At 40.2% G+C, this 20,763-nt stretch overlaps 1 protein-coding gene across 1 annotated transcript in view; it reads right to left on the minus strand.

Annotated features, from left to right (window-relative positions):
* ATRNL1 (attractin like 1) overlaps positions 1-20,763 on the minus strand; it is a 570,802-nt gene that overhangs the window by 431,165 nt on the left and 118,874 nt on the right. Inside the window, exons 15-18 of the mRNA XM_009905632.2 lie at positions 20,080-20,261; positions 7,749-7,962; positions 6,806-6,994; positions 1,513-1,731 (exon numbers count right to left, since the gene is read on the minus strand). Coding sequence (XP_009903934.2) covers positions 1,513-1,731; positions 6,806-6,994; positions 7,749-7,962; positions 20,080-20,261 — 804 coding nt within the window. The remainder of the gene's footprint in view (positions 1-1,512; positions 1,732-6,805; positions 6,995-7,748; positions 7,963-20,079; positions 20,262-20,763) is intronic.

Genomic DNA, 20,763 nt, shown 5'->3' on the forward strand with positions numbered 1-20,763 from the left:
ATGAAATTTCACATTAATTCAATTTTAGTTCTATGGCTTCTGTAGGATTTGTCTCCTAAACTCAGAGAACAAGGAGGGTTTTAAACCAAAGTGAATTCTTATTCTGACCATACAGAATTTTTTCCAAGAAGAACAAAACACCAAACCAACAACATAGCTTCATGTACCCCTAAAATTTCTGATCCTAGAGAAGCTCCAAGCTTCTGAATTTATCAGCAGCAGGAACACTTGCTGGGAAAACAATTTAGACACAATTACACCATTTATTCTGAAAAGAAAAAAAAGTTTTCAAGCCTTTAAAATATACTGTTTATTGTCAGCTATCACTGGAGGTCTGTCATACTCCCCAATGTGCTTTTGATTTGCCTGCACTACTGCACTGCTGCTTTCACACAATGCTTTCAGGACTGCACTGCTACTTTCACCCCCTGCTTTCAGGACTTGAGTATTTCCATATGGCTGTACCCTTTTTCAGCTCTCCACAGTCTTAAAACACTTGATGCCTTGGTTACATTTCCAGTGAACTTCAAAATCAAAATACTATACTCAGATTGGTATGCCCTAGACTTCAGGAATTCTCTTGAAGATTAAAAAATCATAGAATCGACCAGGTTGGAAGAGTCCTCCAAGACCATCCAGTCCAACCTATCACCCAGCCCTATCCAATCAACCAGACCAAGTGCCTCATCCAGGCTTTTCTTGAAGATCTCCAAGGACACAGACTCCACCATTTCCCTGGGCAGCATCACTCCCTCTGTGAAGACCCTCTTCCTAAAATCCAGCCTGAATCTCCCCTGGCACAACTTGAGATTGTGTCCCCTCCTTCTGGTGCTAGTTGCCTGGGCGAACAGACCGACCTCCACCTGGCTACAACCTCCATTCAGGTAGTTGTAGAGGGCAATAAGGTTTCCCCTGAGCCTCCTCTTCTCCAGGCTAAACAACCCCAGCTCCCTCAGTCTCTCCTCACAGGGCTTGTGTTCCAGGCCCCTCACCAGTTTCATCACCCTTCTCTGGACACGTTCCAGTACCTCAACATCTCTCTTGAATAGAGGGGCCCAGAACTGGACACAGTACTCAAGGTGTGGCCTGACCAGTGCTGCACACATTCTATTAGCTCAAAATGTCTAAAAGGTTGTGGTAGGTTTTTATGACCCACCACAAAGGTAAACTGGAGGCACAGCTCAGATATTTGGTAGCCACCCTCCATTCTCACAACCAGATGGACTTTTGCTTGAGCAGCAAGGACACAGGAAGTTCCTGCTCCTGATCAGCAGCAGTTGCTGATAATTTCTCCCCAGCTGCACTGCTCCTTGGTGAATATAGAAGCCAGGAGAAAGCAAGAGCTGAAGCAAATTGATACAGGTGGATTTTAAAAAGCAGAAGGATAGGATGGGTGAAAACCTATTGACAAATAAATGGCAGTGTTATTTGCATCATTCAAAATAAAGTTGTCATTTGGCATGCTGAAACAGAGAATCTTAGTTGATATGCAAGAAGGGAAGTAAATCTTACCTGGACATTGGATAAAAGACCACTCATAATTCTTCTCTTTTGGGCAAAGATTAGCATCGAGCACCATTTCATTGGAGTGCATGCCAACAGGCTTCATTGGGCCTCTTGATGATCCTTCCAAACATTGCCCTTTCCCAGTGTTGCTGGGATCATTGCACCATCCACACCCGGGTTGTTCCAAACACTGTCCACAAGTCCTCAGTCCGGAGCAGTTTTGAGCTTTATAATATGAAATACAACATTAATAATGAAAGAATTATTCTGAGGTTCTGGTCTGGGTTTTGAGATTTTTGTAACTTTTTTTTTTTTATTTTATTCAATAAGGTGTTAGGATTTTATAACAGTTGATGAAGCAATCACTTTGCATTTCTATTTCCTTGTGTATATTAAAGAAATGTCAGTAACACTGGCAAGAATATTCCTATTTTCTGTAAAAGTTGCACTCCTTCAGAGGTCACAAAATACACAGCAGGTGTTTGTTACATGAAAGTGCACCAACAAAGATTTCAAACAAAACTAGTGTAGCAGAATAATATTACATATCTTCATTAAATCCCACGATAAAATAGATAAGGCTGTGCTCATTATTAATACATATTATGGGTTGCATACGCTACTAATTTTATTGACGTAGTCTGCCAATGGGAAAACTTTAGAATTCAAGACAAGGTCAATAATCCAAAAAGAGTGATAATAAATCAAAAAATTGTAGGAACTCAAATTCAACCCAAAAATTCATTCTTAGTAAGAAAGCATTTTAAAGGTTTGTGGGGTTTCTTTGCTGGAGGACTCTCAAAGGGCTTCTACATGTCTGTAGCCTCTCAGTTTGGCTAAGCTGCAGCCAGGACATTATATTGTGCCACGGTCTAGTCATGAGGTCTGTGGTGACAGGTTGGACTTGATGATCTTTGAGGTCTCTTCCAACCTTGGTGATACTGTGATATCCAACTAATGTTCACAGCTACCTGAAGCGCTCTGCTGCATAAAGGCAATACTTGAATCTAGGCTGTAAAGGATACACTGAACAGAACAATCCCTTTTTGAATTAAATAAACTGTCAGCAAAATAAAGCTAGATACTCTGATTTCAGCAACTATTAAAACTGTTTAAAAGTAACAGAAGTCAGAGATAAAAAAAAAAAAACAACCCTCCAGTAGTCTAAAGATAGATTTTGGTATCAAGAGAACAGGCAGTTAAGAATTCGAATGTGATCTCAAATTGCTTCAACAGTGCAGAAAGCTAGCACATGCTTTTGTATCATTCTTGAAGGTCTCTTCCAACCTGGCTTATTCTATTCTATTCTATTCTATTCTATTCTATTCTATTCTATTCTATTCTATTAGCCTTGGAAGAATCCACATAGGAAGAAATGTTTCCATTTTCCACATATGAAAAAGGCTGGGAGGAGCCCATAACCCACTCTGCACTATTCCTGGACATCAACATCCAACATGAGGAAAATTAGTTTCCAACAAACTCTCAGATGACCTGAAGCTAAATAATGCAAATTGAGAGGGGAATAATACATTTCAAGATAGGCAGAAAAATAAAGACCACCATTCTCTACTGGCTGGCCTACCCTTTCAGAGATGCACTGTAAATGATCCAAACTATTTTCATGCTGCTATTAATACAGTTAGAAGAAAACAGTTCTGAAATATCAGTTGCACTATCTTTCTGGAAGATAAAAGAGAACTAAAAGTGACCATCCTTAGATACTCTCTGGTGTGGCATTCAGTTCAAAACCAGAAGAGACCTAACAGAGAAGTTATTGTTTATGGAAGCAGGGGATATTCGAGCAGAAATACTCTTTGAAATTCAAGAGGTGGTCCAAGATTGTTCAACTGTCAGCTACTCAATCAAAAGTCATAATGGATGGAAGATGGGGAGATGAGTGGAATGCAATTTTTTGGCAAGCAGGTATTAAAATGACAAAATGTCACCAATAAAACAGTGGTTTTCATTTTACTTCCAAGTTGTGAAAATAAATGTGAAGTTCTCTGTTGGTTTATTTTTTCTTATAAATCATACATGCTTGTGTGAAGTTTGGGGCTTTTTTCATTCAAAGGAAAACGTCCAAAACTTCAGAAAGAAGTAACTCAGAATAAATGTTTAAAAAAAAAAAAAAAAGGAGGGAAAAAAAGAAGAGCATTTCCTTTTTTGAGATATTATTACATTCCATTTTTCAAGTAAATAGAAATACTACCCCTTGATAAGGGATTTACTTCACTACCTCAGCAGCAATAATGATATATCTAAACACAAAAAAAAATACAGCAGACTAAAACAATGTTTGATTTGAATATTCATTTTCTTGTTTAAATGTAAAATAGCTAAGACTCTAAAACTCTGAAAAACCCTGCTTACAGACACAGACTCTTCTTTAAATCTGATGAATGGAAAATACATTTGCATACAAAACTGCCTTTACATAATGATCACAGTATCAAAGTATCCCCGAGGTTGGAAGAGACCTCAAAAATCATCAAGTCCAACCTGTCACCACAGACCTCATGACTAAACCATGGCACCAAGTGCCACATCCAATCCCCTCTTGAACACCTCCAGGGACGGTGACTCCACCACCTCCCTGGGCAGCACATTCCAGTGGCAAACAACTCTCTCAGTGAAGAACTTTCTCCTAACCTCAAGCCTAAACTTCCCCTGGTGCAGCTTGAGACTGTGTACGCTTGATCTGGTGCTGGTTGCCTGGGAGAAGAGACCAACCCCTTCCTGGCTATAACCACCCTTCAGGTAGTTGTAGACAGCAATAAGGTCTCCCCTTAGCCTCCTCCACTCCAGGCTAAACAATCCCATTTCCCTCAGCCTCTCCTCATAGGGCTGTGCTCAAGGCCTCTCACCAGCCTCGTTGCCCTTCTCTAGACATGTTCAAGTGTCTCAATGTCCTTCTTAAATTGAGTGGCCCAGAACTGGACACGGGACTCAAGGTGAGGCCTAACCAGTGCATAGTACAGGGGCACAATGACTTCCCTGCTCCTGCTGGCCACACTATTCTTGATACAGGCCAGGATGCCATTGGCCTTCTTGGCCACCTGGGCACACTGCTGGCTCATGTTTAGGCAGCTGTCAATCAGCACCCCCAGGTCCCTCTCTGTTTGGCAGCTCTCCAGCCACTCCAACCCCAGCCTGTAGCTCTGCATGGGGTTGTTGTGAATGAACTAGTTTGCAGCAAATCCCCTTTGCCTTAGTTAATACAAACTTTTACAGACCCAAAAAATGACAATTAAAACCAATTTCATGTGTTCCCCAAACTGAATCTTTGTGATGATGTGCAAGTGCTATACAAACTAAAACAGAAAGCAGAGTTTAAGCTGACATGATAAACACTATTATTCAAAGCTTTGATATATGCTATTTTTTAAAGCTAAGCATCATTCATGTGGTGTTCTGTCAATTGTAGAATAGAATAGAATTAATCAAGTTGGAAAAGACCTTTAAGATCATCAAGTCGAACTTATCATCCAACACTATCTAATCAACTAAACCATGGCACCAAGTGCCTCATCCAATCTCTTCCTAAACACCTCCTGTTACAGGTACAACAGACACTTTCTTTGCTCAATATCTTCCCAAGCCTCAAGTGAAAGCAAGTAACCATCCTCTGTAGTTTTTATATTTGTACCCATAACCTACTAGGTGGAATCATGATCTTCTTATGCCCCTGCAAGAAGTTGCTTCTTGCAGTTAACATCATCAATCATGTTACAACACATCCAGAACTAAAATGTTCCAGAGGTGCTGGCATGAAAAGATCCTTATGGAGAGAGAAAGGAAGGTAGAAGTAACTAGAAAAAAACACTCTCACAGATTAGGAGCAGTAATGGGAGTTCAACAGCACACATCAGAAGTCCAGGTTGGGCTACCACTGGACTGAAGTCCTTTACAGGTAGGAAATACTTTCATCAAATCCTGAAGGACAGTAAAAATACAAAGAACCAGTCTCCTGTAGGGTGGTGACTGAGGAATTATTCTAAATAAATTATGACTGAGACAGGAATCTAAACACCAGGCAGCTTGATCCAGCATCTACATGAATTATGGCACCAATACACACTGGAACTGCATGATGCTGAACTTGACAAGGTCTGCACCTCCTTTACCTGCCTCATGGCCTAACAGTGTCATGGAGAGGATAAACAATCTGCGAGGGTTAATAATCAGCATTTGCCAGGAGAACCTAAGGAAGACCAAGACCACTTGTTTTGTATCTGTATTACAATACTCTCAAGACTAAAACTATCACTATTACAACACAGTTTTTATCTCACATGGTAAGAATATGGACTTCTTGGACAAAATAAATCAGAACCTTAATGACTTTGAATTCATCTCCTTTATTTATTTTTTTTGATGTTGTATACATCTATGTTTTAAAAGTATTCATTTCCAACTCATGGCCTGTGGTTGACACCCTAGGACTGATCATACAAGCAATCATGGTATTTTTTCTTTATCTGACAACAATAAAGACTTTTTACACTTTCCAAAGACTGTTTCATCATAAAAGAACCAGCAGGTTTTCTCTCTGTGCCTAGAAAATGCATACACAGTACTGACTGCTCAAATTTGTAACTGTATCAGGTTGCTGACTTGGAATTATTTTAATCTTTAGTGAATGTGTTGAATCCTATTTGTATAGATGTCCTTTTGGGGGGGGGGGGGGGAACAGAAAAAAACAAAACACACACAACAATAGATGTAATAGGGCTGAAAAGAACCTAGCCTCCAGGTGGACAAAGAAACCTGACCCAGGCTGGCAGAGAGACATGGTCCCCTCTCCCAGGGCAGGGGTCCCTGGGTCAAAGTCTATTCCACTCCCCCTTTCTGTCCACCAAGCCTATTTAAGGGGAGCCATTTCCCATCCCTGTCTCTCTTGTTCCTGCCCCATACGTTGCTCCTGCTGTTGCACGCAGCCTGCTCCATGCTGCTCCAGACTCCTAAGGGCTGCATCTAAAGAGAATTCACATTGCATCCAGAGAATCCTTTGCCAGCTGTGCCTGGTTTGGTGCATATTTTTATTTACCCTTTTTCCTTATACTTTTGTAACTTTCCTTTTACTCAAATGCCTTTTATATTTTGTCAAACTTACCTTTTTACTTCCAAATTGATTCGAGACTGTTTCTTTCATAGTTTTATCTCTCTTTTCTCCTGCCTAATTTGCTTTCCCCTACCAGGAAAAAAGGGAAAGGGCAGGCAACCTAAAACTGTTCCATTTGGGCTTTTGGACCCTGGGAAAGCTTAAACCACAACAAACATTGATGATGATACTCACGGGAGCATGTGGCTGTTTGCCATTCTAGACACTGTCCATATGGGAAGGAGATTATATAGGCATTGGAGTCAACACATCGTTTCGTACTGCTGCACCACATGCATTCCATACCATTACTTGTGCAGTTGGCACATGTTGTTCGCAGGGAACATGGCTTTTTGCAGGGCCTGGCATTCTGGTTGGGACTGACTGGAAAGGAAAAAAACAAACACCAAACAACCAACCCACAAATATTTATCATTTTGAATACAAGCTCAATCTCCTTTTCCTTTAATCACACATTCCATTTAAAAAAAAATCCTTGTCACAGGGAATGAGGTTGCTTCCCAATTAGCTGGAAATCATTTCATCTAAACTTTTGTTGCTGTACAGACATATATTAATATTTAACAAAAATTAAGTAATGCTCAGCATGAGTTTTACTACAACTCTAGGAGTCCATTTAAACAATTTCACAGCAAATTTATCAATATACAGGCATAACAATTTATCAAGACACAGATGTAGTCATTGCCTGCTAACATAAGCTTAGTTATTTGCACATACATGACACACAATATATCTCAAACTTCTATAACAAATAGCTACAAGCATTGTTGTCCCTGACTACTACTAATTTAGAAGCAACTTATAAAAGACTTCTGGTGTAATGCAAACTAAGCCACATAAATTAATTCCCAAATAAATATTTGCTGGTTTAGGATTATTATTATTATTGATGATGATGATAATAATAATAATAGTAATAATAATAAATTTTATTATTTATTGTTTTATATTATTTTGTATGTTATATATTATATTATTATTAGATTAAAACACTTTTTCTTTTTACTAAAAAGTAATTTAATCCAAATTGCCTAAAAATATCCCTCTTAGCCAAATGAAAACTCAGCTTGCTAACCGTGACAGTAACAGTAACTGAGTTGAAGAGATTGCTTACCAACAGGTTTTTCACACACAAGACCATCTGCCATGGCAGTGCATGGATTCGCTTTCAGACCTGCCACCTCTGCTCTTTCTAGATAGGCACAGAAGCCAGAGTCGTTTGGCTCTCCAGGCAGCCACTGCAGGGTTGTGTTTGTGAAAGGGGACATGTCATCCCATCCCCAGTACGAGATGTTGATCTTGCGTAAACCTACCCAAGGTGAAATTTTCTGTGAGTCAGAATGAAAAGAAAAAAAAAAAAAAGGAAAAGAAAAGAAAGAAAAGGGGAGGAAAAAAGTGACATAATTAGTTAAAATGCTTGGCTTGTCTGGGGTATTCTTTTGTTAAAACATTTCAAAGAAGAGCTCACATTTTGAGAGAGCTGGCCATATTTTCTCACTCTCTCACCTCAACAGTCATTGTCCATAGTTTTTGTCTTGGTCTACCCTGCTGAACCCTGCCCCACAACCAAAAAAGACAAAAACCCCACCCACTATATGTTTCTGCTGATTGACAGCTGCCTAAACATGAGCCAGCAGTGTGCCCAGGTGTCCAACAAGGCAAATGGCATCCTGGCCTGCATCAAGAATAGTGTGGCCAGCAGGAGCAGGGAAATCATTGTGCCCCTGTACTATCAGCTTTCCAGGTATCTGTGGGAGTTCCCACATTCTGGTTACAAGAAAGAACATGATGCAAGCAGTTGAAGCAGTACTTGGGCATCTAGAAAGTGGTAGATAATACATCTGTTGTTCCCTCACTTGTGATTTAGTTACTTAGATTGGTGTATATGTATGTGATTCATAAGTATCAGAAAACATTAGATAGTTATGCATGTCTCTAGACATCTCCCTGTAGAATCCTAAGCATGCATATCAGGCATATATAAAAAGGTCCAGGGACTTAGGCAGGATAAATTGCTGACAAACACAGACCTAAAGCAATCCTAAATCACAGAATCACAGAAACATTCAGGTTGGAAAAGACCCTCAGGATCACCAAGTCCAACCCATAAGTCTACTCCACAAGGTTCACCCCTAAACCATATCCCCAGGTACCATATCCAAACCACCTTTAAACACATCCAGGGTTGGTGACTCAACCACCTCCCTGGGGAGCTCATTCCAATGCCTGACCACTCTTTCCATGAAAATTTTTTTCCTAAATGCTTATTTTGGAGCTGAGGAATTTCAGCCAAGAGAACTTCGACATATTACTGACTGTTTCTATTGCACTGCCAAATAATTTGGCAACAGTATACAGAAAGCACAGATCCTGTTCCACCTATGGTGAAAAGCATGTCAGGCCACTAATATAAACTGATAGTACAGCAGAGATGTTTGGAGATAAATTCTTCTGTTTGAGTAAGAAAGTGTCTCAGAACCATTTTAATGATGACAAAGTCCCAGGGAGGATCACAAAAGCCAGAGCACCCTTGGGAGATGAAAGAAGTGCCCCAGAAGTGAAGGCTGCCTTGCAAAAGCAACACACATTGTAGTCATCAGCATTCTTTATAGCTGTAATACCTGGACAACTTATAGTCATCATGTCAGATATCTCAAATTCCATATGTACCATCTTTGGCTCTTTTCTAGTGTAAGACATCAAAATACAGCCCTGAAGAGTGATTAGCACACTATCGAATACACACCATCAAAGCTTTCACCTTGCAGGCTCACTGATGCTGCTCTGGGCATACTGTTAGGAAGCCAAAACCAGATTATCCACAACATTTTGAAATGTCTGATTAAAATATGGTAAATAGCTGAGAAGTAGGCCACCAAAACGTTCCAAGGACATGCTTAAATCACACATTCAATGGTGTGGCATTAATTTCATGAAGTACATACTATGACCAAAGCTTAGCAGCAAAAATGACCCTGTTGCACTGCACAAAAGCCAGCAGTAAAAAACAGTGAAGAGAGAATTCAAGAGGTTGCACAGGTAACACCTGCAGTCATCAGCATGCTGTAACTATCAAACTAATTCATTCACAATGAAACCATAAATCTAGCCATTTTCCCTCAAAGTGATGAAAGGTTCACTCATAATAGCTGGGAGTTTTAAAGTATTTGAAGCAGCTGAGGGACTTCAAAAGGTGCTGAATGAGAATGCCAACCCAGTTTCTTCAGGCTTAAGAAATAATGAGAGTTGAACATCCTTCACTTGAACTCTATGGTGGTTTCATTTAATGCAAAATGAATATAGGAAAGTTATTACTTTACCTTTAATATCTTGCCAAAGATGCTTCTGAAGAGGATCAGGCAGCAAGGGAACCAGACTGCCTATTCCCTGTACCCAGAACTCGCTAATGATTCTAGTTTCCAGGCCTCTTGAAAAATATTATCTAACCAGGTGGGTAAAAAACAGAGTACAAACAAGCCCTTCTGAAAAACACTTGCTGACATGAAATCAGCCCTTAAAATGTCTGAAGGTGTTTTTTTTCTCAGCAATACTAGCTGCCTTGTTGGAAGGTCAGGTGATCTTTGGTCAAGAAAAGTTACTTCTCAGACTGTTCTGAAGATTTGTTCTTTCTTTCTCAAACCTTGGTAAATGTATACTTTCAAGATGTCCCAAAACTGCACCTCAGAAACCTGTCTTATCCTCACTGTATTTGGTACTTAGTAAGTTGCTCAGAGTTGAAGAGGAACCTGCAACTCAGCCAGAAGCAGTTCCTTCTCTATTTGGGTAAAAAGTTCCAACATACATGTAAATGAGTACAGATGTGAACATGGATATATGCAAGAACTTATGAGTAAAAAATGACATGACCTAGCTCAGGAAGTCATTTTTATTCAAGACACCAGTGTTGCACCACAACAGAGCTGTCCTGCTGCTTAGCTTATTACTGGAAAGCCAGACAACAAGTGGAAATGCACTGAATCTTCTTCTAAGTGATTTAACTGTGTCTACCTCAGTTCTTCAAGCTCACTATTACAGTATCTAATGTATGTCACAATTTTCCTGGGTACTGTATAGTCCACCCTTGATGGAGCTGCCAGTCCACTGGGGACAGAAGTGAATGAGAACTCCCAAACAATGTGGTTCATACTGTTAATACAATGTCAAATGCACAGTTAGTGCATCTCGCACTTCAAAGGAGGCAACAAAGTGATCAGGAGACTTCCACTTTTCAAGTTCAGAAGGACCCATTCTATCTCTTGCCTCCTAGAAAAAAAGTGTTTATTTTTCAGCAAAGCTGTCATCCTTTGCTTGAAGCTTAGGAATTATTTCAATTATATTACAGAGTTTTATGTGACACAATGAAATTCATAGAACCTCACCTTAAGAATTTTTCCTTCATCTGGGAAGAGCAAAGGACAGGGAGGAAACTGCCTTGTAAGAGCAAATACAAATGTCAATCTACTATTTTCCTATTTTTGTTCAACATGTATGCATCAGAATTTGTTAAAATAAGATTACATAGTATCGCTGTTCATATTCTGGCTGTTCAAATGGAGACCACTGTTTCTGGAATACTGTCACTGCCTACAGTCTGAAAAATTACACATCCTTCTCAAAATCAGGCTCCAAGGTCTATTTGTAAACACTCATTATATTGCACACAACAAATTTTAAAACCACATCAACAATAATCAAGCTTAGCCAATAACATTCTGGGTAAGTTATCAGTAAAAACAAACAAACAAACAAAAACACTAGAAAAAAAAAACACCACAAACAAACAAAATAAAAGGGGAAGAAAATACCCAGAAATCTTCTGTGACAGTTTAGGCTGTGCCTTTAAGAAAAGGATAGCTGCAGAATTCTCTAGCTGAACGTTTGGGTGTAAAAAGGAAAACAAAGATTAATTCTAAACGAATTTCATTGGTCAGATGTGAGATGTACCATAGCAAATATCTCTCACATTGTTTTCTCTCACTAACTCCAGCTTGAGTCTGTCTTTTGTTTCTTGGTCAGAATGCATGCTGCTGACACTGAACTGAAACTGATAAGAAAAACTAACTTCTTATGCTGTCTACAACTACCTGAAGGGGGGTTGTAGTCTGGCAGGGGTTGGTCTCTTCTCCCAGGCAAGCAGTACCAGAACAAGAGGACACAGTCTCAGGCTGTGCCAGGGGAGGTTTAGGCTAGAGGTTAGGAGGAAGTTTTACACAGAGAGAGTGATTGCCCATTGGAATGGGCTGCCCGAGGAGGTGGTGGGGTCGCCGTCACTGGGGGTGTTCAGGACGAGGCTTGACAGGATGCTTGGTTGCATGGTTTAGTTGGTTGGGTGGTGTTGGATGATAGGTTGGACACGATGATCTTGAAAGTCCCTTCCAACCTGGTCTATTCTATTCTATTCTATTCTATTCTAATAAAGCTTTGAGCTAATTAATTCCCTTAATATCCTTTTTTCTCTCTTTCTCCTTTTTCATCTAATTAACCGGAGGGGAAAGGGAAGGGAGAGAGAGACTGGGGGGAACCCGAGGTGGGATCCTCCTGTGAGGAGGATTTCTGTGCTGTGTTCTTTCCTGTAAATTCTGGTATGATACAGTAGATACTGCATATTTTGTAGATATTCATTGCATTTCATTATTGCTTGTAAAATACAGCTACATTCGCTTCTCTGGCTGTGCCTAGCTGAGTTTTTGTGGGTGTGGGTGGATTAAACCACTACACCACTACATTACCACAGCAAATTCTTATAGTGAGCCAAAGCAATGCAACACATAGCAGGTGGCCAAAGCCATCTCGGGAAAGCTTGTTGCAAGGGAGAATACAATCAAACATATCTTGAGAACTATTCCATAGCTTTAACACACCACACTATTTATAATTTAGAACCATTCTCCAGAATATGTTTCTCCTCTCATCTGTTTCCTTCTGGGCCACTTTTTAGAACTCTATTTTAGAAGCCATATACTTCTGCTTGAAATGCAGCTAGTCCCAGCTTATCTGCTTTTATAGGATGATCTTTTATAACAATGACAACAAGTTGCCAAAAACCCTTTTAAGTGAGAAATCAACCTTTATATTAAGTTAGAAAAGATTCAGGCATTATTAAATTCTGAGACAAATTGCTGGACAGGGTTTTCTTTTCATCTGACAAAAGAGCAAAACGGCAATCATCCAATGCATACCAACAGCACGCGGCTCTGGAGGTTTTTCTCCCCCTCTGCTCTGCCCTGGTGAGACCACACCTGGAATACTGTGTCCAGTTTTGGGCTCCCCAGTTCAAGAGAGGCAGGGATCTGCTGGAGAGAATCCAACAGAGAGCCACGAGGATGATTAGGAGACTTGAGCACCTTCCCTGTGAAGAGTCTGAAAGACCTGGGGCTATTTAGTCTTGAGAAGAGAAGACTGAGAGGGAATCTCAGCAATGTGTAAAAATATCTGAGGGGTGGCTGTCAAGTGGAGGGGGCCAGGCTCTTTTTGGGGATGTGCAATAATAAGACAAGAAACAAGAGGTACAAGCTTGAACATAGAAGATTTCACCTCAACATGAGGAGGAACTTCTTTACAGTGAGGGCAGGGCTGCCCAGAGAGGTTGTGGAGTCTCCTCTGGAGACTTTCAAAACGTACCTGGATGCATTCCTGTGTAGACTACCCTAAGTGAGCCTGCTTTGGCAGGGAGATTGGACTCTATGATCTCTGGAGGTCCCTTCCAACCTGTATTGTACTGTGATACATAATACATAGAATAAACCAGGTTGGAAGAGACCTTCAAGATCATCACGTCCAACCCATCAACCAATCCAACCCACCTAAACAACTAACTCATGGCAAATAATCCTATTTAATTGAACAGAAGGCAAGTTTTTAGCCATTACAGGAATTTACTAAACACTGATGATCAAAAATTCGATTGAAAAATACGCTCTTCTCTTATTCTAAACCGCTTACTTTTATATGTAAGTAGCAATTATGGAGCTATGCTAGAAAGGAAAGTTGTGACCACTTACCAAGAGAGTTGATACTTCATGTTAAATCCACTCTTTACTCAAAATTTGAGGGAGACTAGGTGGCTTTGAGATCCACAGTGAATGTGATCATTTATTCATGACACTTTTCAGGCATTACTGCTGTCTCAGCAATAACTTAATGAGGGCTGAATAATTTGCAGATGACTGAAGTGAGCACGTCTACCTTTACTGAACTGCCAATTAATGAGACTCAAAATTTGCCTTTTTCTTAATTAAGCAAATTGCTGGGGAATTATATATAGCTTTCAGAAATTTATCCCCACCTTTATTTAAATTCCTTTCATTTTGTATATTAAGTTGTCCTTCAAGTATATAACACATTTCCAATTCATTTTCATATATGTGCATCACAACATGTTATTACCAAATTGAAACAAACTTTCCAAGAATCATTGGAACTCCTTGTTTTCTAGGAAAATCGTTGCACTAGAAAGAAACAGACAATTCAACTTTGACAATATAGCGGGCCCTTAGTCCTCACATTTCACCAGTATTCACAGGTGTGAGCAGGGCTCTTTTCTGCAACATTATGAATAAAAAAACCTGCTTGCTAAAACAACCCCAAAATTTATAAGACAAGAAACTACTCAGAATCACAGAATCAGTCAGGGTTGGAAGGGACCACAAGGATCATCCAATTCCAACCCCTCTGTCATGGGCAGGGACACCTCACACTAGATCAGGCTGGCCAGAGTCACATCCAGCCTGGTCTTAAACACCTCCAAGGACAGTGCCCCAACCACCTTCCTGGACAACCCATTCCAGGGCTTCACCACTCTCATGGTGAAGAACTTCTCCCTCATGTCCAGTCTGAATCTCCCCACCTCCAGCTTCATTCCATTCTCCCTAGTCCTATCACTACCTGATATCCTAAGAAGTCCCTCCCCATACTCATTCTATTTAGTACTTCATTGCTTGTTTTCTACTGTCTAGCTATGCATCAATTCTTAACTACACTTGGTACCTACACATTTCATACTTTGTAAGTATTGACCCAGTGAATAGCACACAAACTGTGGAAGCAAGCAAGTGAGCTCCATGGTTTCTAAAGGTCTCAGTATTTATTAGACACGAATGATGAAAATTTGCTGTGATAAGTAGTAGGTGTCATATATTCAGTCATAGAGGCTGAGGGAACTGGGGTTGCTTAGCCTAGAGAAGAGGAGGCTCAGAGGAGACCTTATTGCTCTCTACAGCTACCTCAAGGGACATTGTAGCCAGGTGGGGGTTGGTCTCTTCTCCCAGGCAGCCAGCACCAGAACAAGAGGACACAGTCTCAAGCTGCACCAGGGGAGGTTTAGGCTGGGTGTTAGGAAGAAGTTCTTCACAGAAAGAGACATTGCCCATTGGAATGTGCTGCCCAGGGAGGTGGTGGAGTCACCATCACTGGAGGTATTTGGGAAGAGTCTGGATGGGGCGCTTAGTGCCATGGTTTAACTGATTAGATGGCATTGGGTGATAAGTTGGACTCGATCTCAAAGGTCTTTTCCAACCTGGTTAATTCTATTATATTCTATAAGAACACTTATTTCTCCTAGCCTTTTCAAATTTCAGTATCCAGTCAGTCTTTGGTTTAGATACCCTTGAGTTTTCAATATAGAAGACAATTTTCTGAGAAAGTCAGGTTCTCCTCAGGCTTCCAAAAAGAGCTGAGCTCCTCATTTGCTTAAAGTGGGAAAACACTTAAAGTAGAGATAAACTAATGGACAGTTAATGTAACAACTCTAATATTGAGGCAAAGTGCTGAAATAATTTATTAGACTTCCAAAACCACAATAGTAAAGTGAGACTGATAGAAGCTGTGGCAAAGACAATAATTCAGAAAGACAGACAAAAAAAGCAGATGTCAGCTTCACTACAACCAAATGTACAACAAACCCACAAAAACATACAGCCCTCTGAGAATACTTTGAGCCAACAAGGAGTAAGTTCACTAATTAACTGCAACTGACACTCAAGTGTAATTTTATAAAGGAGGCTTAGCCTTGAGCAGTGAATTAAAAGGAAAGGCTGCAAACAGTGTATAGAATGAAAGGCGTAGTTTATAAATGTTCTCATCTCAGTTTATGCTTACCACAGCAAAATTAAATTCTCTCAGAATTTATTGCATGCTAACAAGGAAATTATTATTTTTAGTTAAGTTCCACAGTTGTGAGCAAACTCTCAAGAGAACTAATTGCACTTTTAAATGAATATACAACACTAGAATATTAGCAGGAACAATTAATTAAGCTCATACTGCTGTTTAATCTACTTTGCAGAAAAACTCAGATCTTCCCTTTCATAGTATGTTGCTTACTAGGTCAATAAAACAGCCCATAAGAAAACGTATCAGGTATCATTTTAGTATAGTATCATAGTATCAGTCAGGGTTGGAAGGGACCACAAGGATCATCTAGTTCCAACCCCCCTGCCATGGGCAGGGACACCCCACACTAGATCAGGCTGGCCAGAGCCTCATCCAGCCTGGGCTTAAACACCTCCAGGGACAGCGCCTCAACCACCTCCTTGGACAACCCATTCCAGGGCATCACCACTCTCATGGTGAAGAACTTCCTCCTCACATCCAGTCTGAATCTCCCCACCTCCAGCTTCATTCCATTCCCCCTAGTCCTATCACTACCTGATATCCTGAGAAGTCTCTCCCCAGCCTTCTTGTAGGATCCCTTCAGATACTGGAAGGCCACAATTAGGTCTTCTCAGAGCCTTCTCTTCTCCAGACTGAACAGTCCCAACTCTTTCTGTCTGTCCTCATAGGAGAGGTGCTCCAGCCCTCTGATCACCCTCGTGGCCCTTCTCTGGACACATTCCAGCACCTCTAGATCCCTCTTGTAATAGGGGCTCCAGAACTGGATGCAGTACTCCAGGTGGGGTCTCACCAGAGCTGAGTAGAGGGGGAGAATCACCTCCCTTGACCTTGCATTAGTAGGGGAATTTTGAGTCTATTGTGCTCATTTTGGCATTCTGTGAAAGAATTTCATTTATTTTTAACGAAAAATACAACTTAGTCTTTATTTGCCAGGGCTTTGGAATACATCTGCAAATTAGACAGGGTTTAGACTCCACGTTACCAAGGTCTTTGTTTTGTCTCTTTCTTTAGTACCAAATGCACCTTCTACTTGTCCTTTACAAAAAATAATTTTTTTAAAAAGGCAATCCACTGATTTCCAATGTAGAATTTGAATTTAGAATATAATTGATTTCCAATTTAGAAATTATTGATAAACAGTAAGGTCTGAACGGGATTGGGAGACGGTGGCAGTTTCCTCCCTCTGAATCCTCCCAAAGCATCAATGTTCTGTATTGCTCCAAACATGTTGAAGAAATTGTCCTAAATTTCTGTCAGAACAAGGACTTTGCATATTGGAAAACAATCTGCAAATTCCAAAATGGCTTCTATGAACAGTAAAAATAAATTCTTAAGTCCTTCCAGACTGTAGCAGTTACTGACACTATTTTAACAGTTTGGAAAACACACCACAGTTATCAAAGTTGTTTTTCTTTCCTCTGTAGTATATCAGATAAAGCAGAGATGAAAACAGATCCATATTCTTATTTCCATGTGTTGCTCTGACACATTCTCTAATTCTGAAAGCTTTTGTTTCCTGTTAAGTGAAAGATTCTGAAGCATTTTGTATTAACCACACATGTCAAACTCCACCATACATCATACAGATTAAAGGTGCAGCGTTCACCTTCCAGTTGCTCTGTACATTTAGAACTCTGTACCACCACCTGCTACAAAATCAAGCCATCTAAAATTAAATCATACTCCTTAAAATCATTGTGATTGCAGTTTGGGAGGAAAAGGCAGACAAAAGAAAATCAAGAAGTTTTAGAGAGCCACTCTCACACCTGGTAAGACATTTAGGCTTTCCAACACAGAATAAAAGTAACTGCATCAACGGATAGGAATCAAAAATTAGGAGAGGGGGGGTTGTTTGCTGGCTGTTGGGGGCTTTGTTTGGTTGGTTTTGTTTTGGGTTAGGTTTGTGTGTGTGTTTATTTTTTGCTTTTGCTCTAAATGGCACTGAAAACACAAAGATAAGTCTTGGTATCATTTCATTAGAGATTCTGATACCTACACGACTGTTTATGCCACTTTTAAAGCACATCCATTTGTCTACAGTTGCACAAACTGCACGTGAGGTATCTCAAATTTATATCAGCATATCGGCTCAGGACATACTTCATTTAAATAAAGATATGCTCAGCAGGATGTCACCTTGTAGACTTTTGCAGCCCTGAAATGTAAGATAAATCTAGCTTCCAAACACTAAAATGAGCTATTTCTCATCCATGCCTCAAGTCAATCAGGTAATATCAGTCATATCAATACTCTATCAGACACTATTAGATTGAAGGCCTCCTGTGCAGGATTTTAATAGGAATCAGGGAAGGGGGAAGGAGGCAAAGCAGCAAAATAAATAACTAGAGAAATCATTGCCATTTGTGATTTTGTTATTTTAGTTTCAATTACGTTTTCAACATCATAGCGCACCAAAACATGGACAGATTGAACGTGTTTCAAGACAGCAGCAAGTATAGCATCAGGGGAGATCTGACACAGAATTATTACTCCTTCTCTTTTATTAGTAAATAATAGAAAACACAATGTCTTTCCAGCAGGGAAAAAAAAAATAAATAACATTTTTGCTCTGTCCAGGTCCTACATTTATTGTGGGGGGGGAAATCAGAACACTTAAGTGCATAACCTATGCTTGCATGTTCTTCTTGAAATGGAACACTAAAAACAATAATGCAGAATATTTTGATTCACAGTATGTCCCTAAACCCTTGCATTCAGATTTACTGAATGCAAAGACGTTTTAACTGCTGTTTCCTTTGTATGCATCTCAATTCATTTGCAACATAGCTTTGCAAATCACACCCTAGATTGATATAAACTTTAATTATTGTTTGTAATTGTCTTTCATTTTCCTGTTAACTACCAAATCCCAAGCTACTCAAAACCCAGTGGTTTTAAACAAAGAATGTATGTTCTGCAAACCAAAATACACACTTTAAAAAATGTCCTTTGCTAGGATGAACTGTTTTGCTTGTAATGGAATCTTATTCTACTAAGACATCCCACCTGAGTGTACACTGTTTGGTTTAACATCTTCTGAGCATGCATATATCTCCTAAATGTGCATCAGTGAGGTGTTTAGGCTTTCCAACAGTTTCAACACAGCAATAAGCATCTGAACATTTCATTGCTAAGAAATTGGACCTGACCACTAATGGGCAGGTTATTAATCCTCAACTTCTCTTCTCTTGTCCCACAGTTAAATTAAAACAGATCACTTTCCTGAGGAATATCCAGATGACAACTTCCTGTATTTGCCAGAGGCATGCAAGAGTTTTCAGCCCTCTATTTCTCCCACCATTATCACAGAAAGCTAACCAGCTCCTGACTTTCTCTGGTGCTGCCAGTGCAAGGTATTTCCACATGCTTCACATACTAGAACAGTTTCTCTGTGACCCTTTGGAAACCACACACCATTTATATGGGGAGCTATGGGTTTCCAGAGAAGAGTATACCTCTTCAGTATGTCCCTGTTTTCAGCTGCTTGCAACCTAGCTACTCACCACCCAAAACCAAATCTGCTGTTTGAGGGTCCCTTCCAACCCCATGTAATCTGTGAATTTGTGATTTACCATGTTAAGTGTTCCAGTCATTCTCTAGTCACATCTTGAAAATAAACAATAACCTGTAAACACTTAAATCTGGTAAAAGAAACACTTGGGAACTGCTGTGTTATTAGCTTTAAACAAGAGATGTCCTTAATATTCTACACACATATAACTTGTATTAGTCTTTAGCACCATGCTACAGGATTACAGGATGTCAGGGGACCCAAAGAGATCATTGAGTCAAACCCCCCTGCCATTGCAGGACCATACAATCTAGCTCAGGTCACAGAGGAATGCATCCACGCAGGCCTTGAAAGTCTCCAGAGAAGGAGACTCCACAACCTCTCTGGGGAGCCTGTTCCAGTGCTCTGTGACCCTTACAGTAAAGAAGTTCCCTCTTGTGTTGAGGTGGAACCTCCTGTGCTGCAGCTTACATCCATTGCCCCTTGTCCTATCCCACCCTCTTGACCCCCAGCCCTCAGATATTTATACACATTTATTAAATCCCCTCTCAGTCTTCTCTTTTCCAGACCAAAAAGCCCCAGGTCCCTCAGCCTCTCCTCATCAGGCTGTGCTCCAGTCCCCTAATCATCCTGGTAGCCCTCTGCTGCACCTTCTCCAGAAGACCCCTGTCCCTCTTGAAGTGGGGAGCCCAAAACTGGACGCAGTACTGAAGATACATTTCTTTGAACACACAAACTTCCCTCTCTTTGGATAAATCCTTAAACTAGATTTCTCAAAGCAAACTTCCTTCACGTAAGCATCAATGACATTTACTCAAGTTACCTGAAGTGTATACTTTTGTATTTCATCCAGAACGAACTCCACTTCTTTAGAGGTTGTTAATGAGGCAAGATTCCCACTTAAATTGTAGCAGTACAACTTGGCGTTGTCATAGCTTTCACGACTAGAATTTATGCGGAGGCAGGCATCTCCAATGTGATTCCATCCTTCCCCACACAGATGAGCTAGTTTAAAAAAGCAGAAGATTAAAGCTGATTTGGGGGGGAGGGGGGGAACAACCACAAAAACAAAACACCAAAACCAAAAAACCTTCTGAAAAACCTACGGGAGCCTGAATTTTATCTTCCTGAGATCAGAACTCAAAATACATCCCACACTCAATTTCCTTTTTCACAGCACACAGATTCTGAAATAGCTGAAGTATCATACTAAATAGTGTGTTTTTACAAAAAGAAACTTTTGAGTTGTAAAATGCTTAATTATGACACTGTTTTCTCCCTGCATTCAGATTTAAGCACATGCAAATATTAAGGATTAAACTGTGCAGATAAATACTATTGTTTCACAGAATTTACCTAGTTCACAGAATCACAGAATGTGGAAGAGACCTCAAAAGATCATCCAGCCCAACCCCCCAGCCAGAGCAGGATCACCTACACCAGATCACACAGGAATGCAGCCAGGTGGGTATTGAATATCTCCAGAGAGGGAGACTCCACAACCCCC

The sequence above is a fragment of the Dryobates pubescens genome, chromosome 8 (assembly GCF_014839835.1).
Source record: "Dryobates pubescens isolate bDryPub1 chromosome 8, bDryPub1.pri, whole genome shotgun sequence".
NCBI lineage: Eukaryota > Metazoa > Chordata > Aves > Piciformes > Picidae > Dryobates > Dryobates pubescens.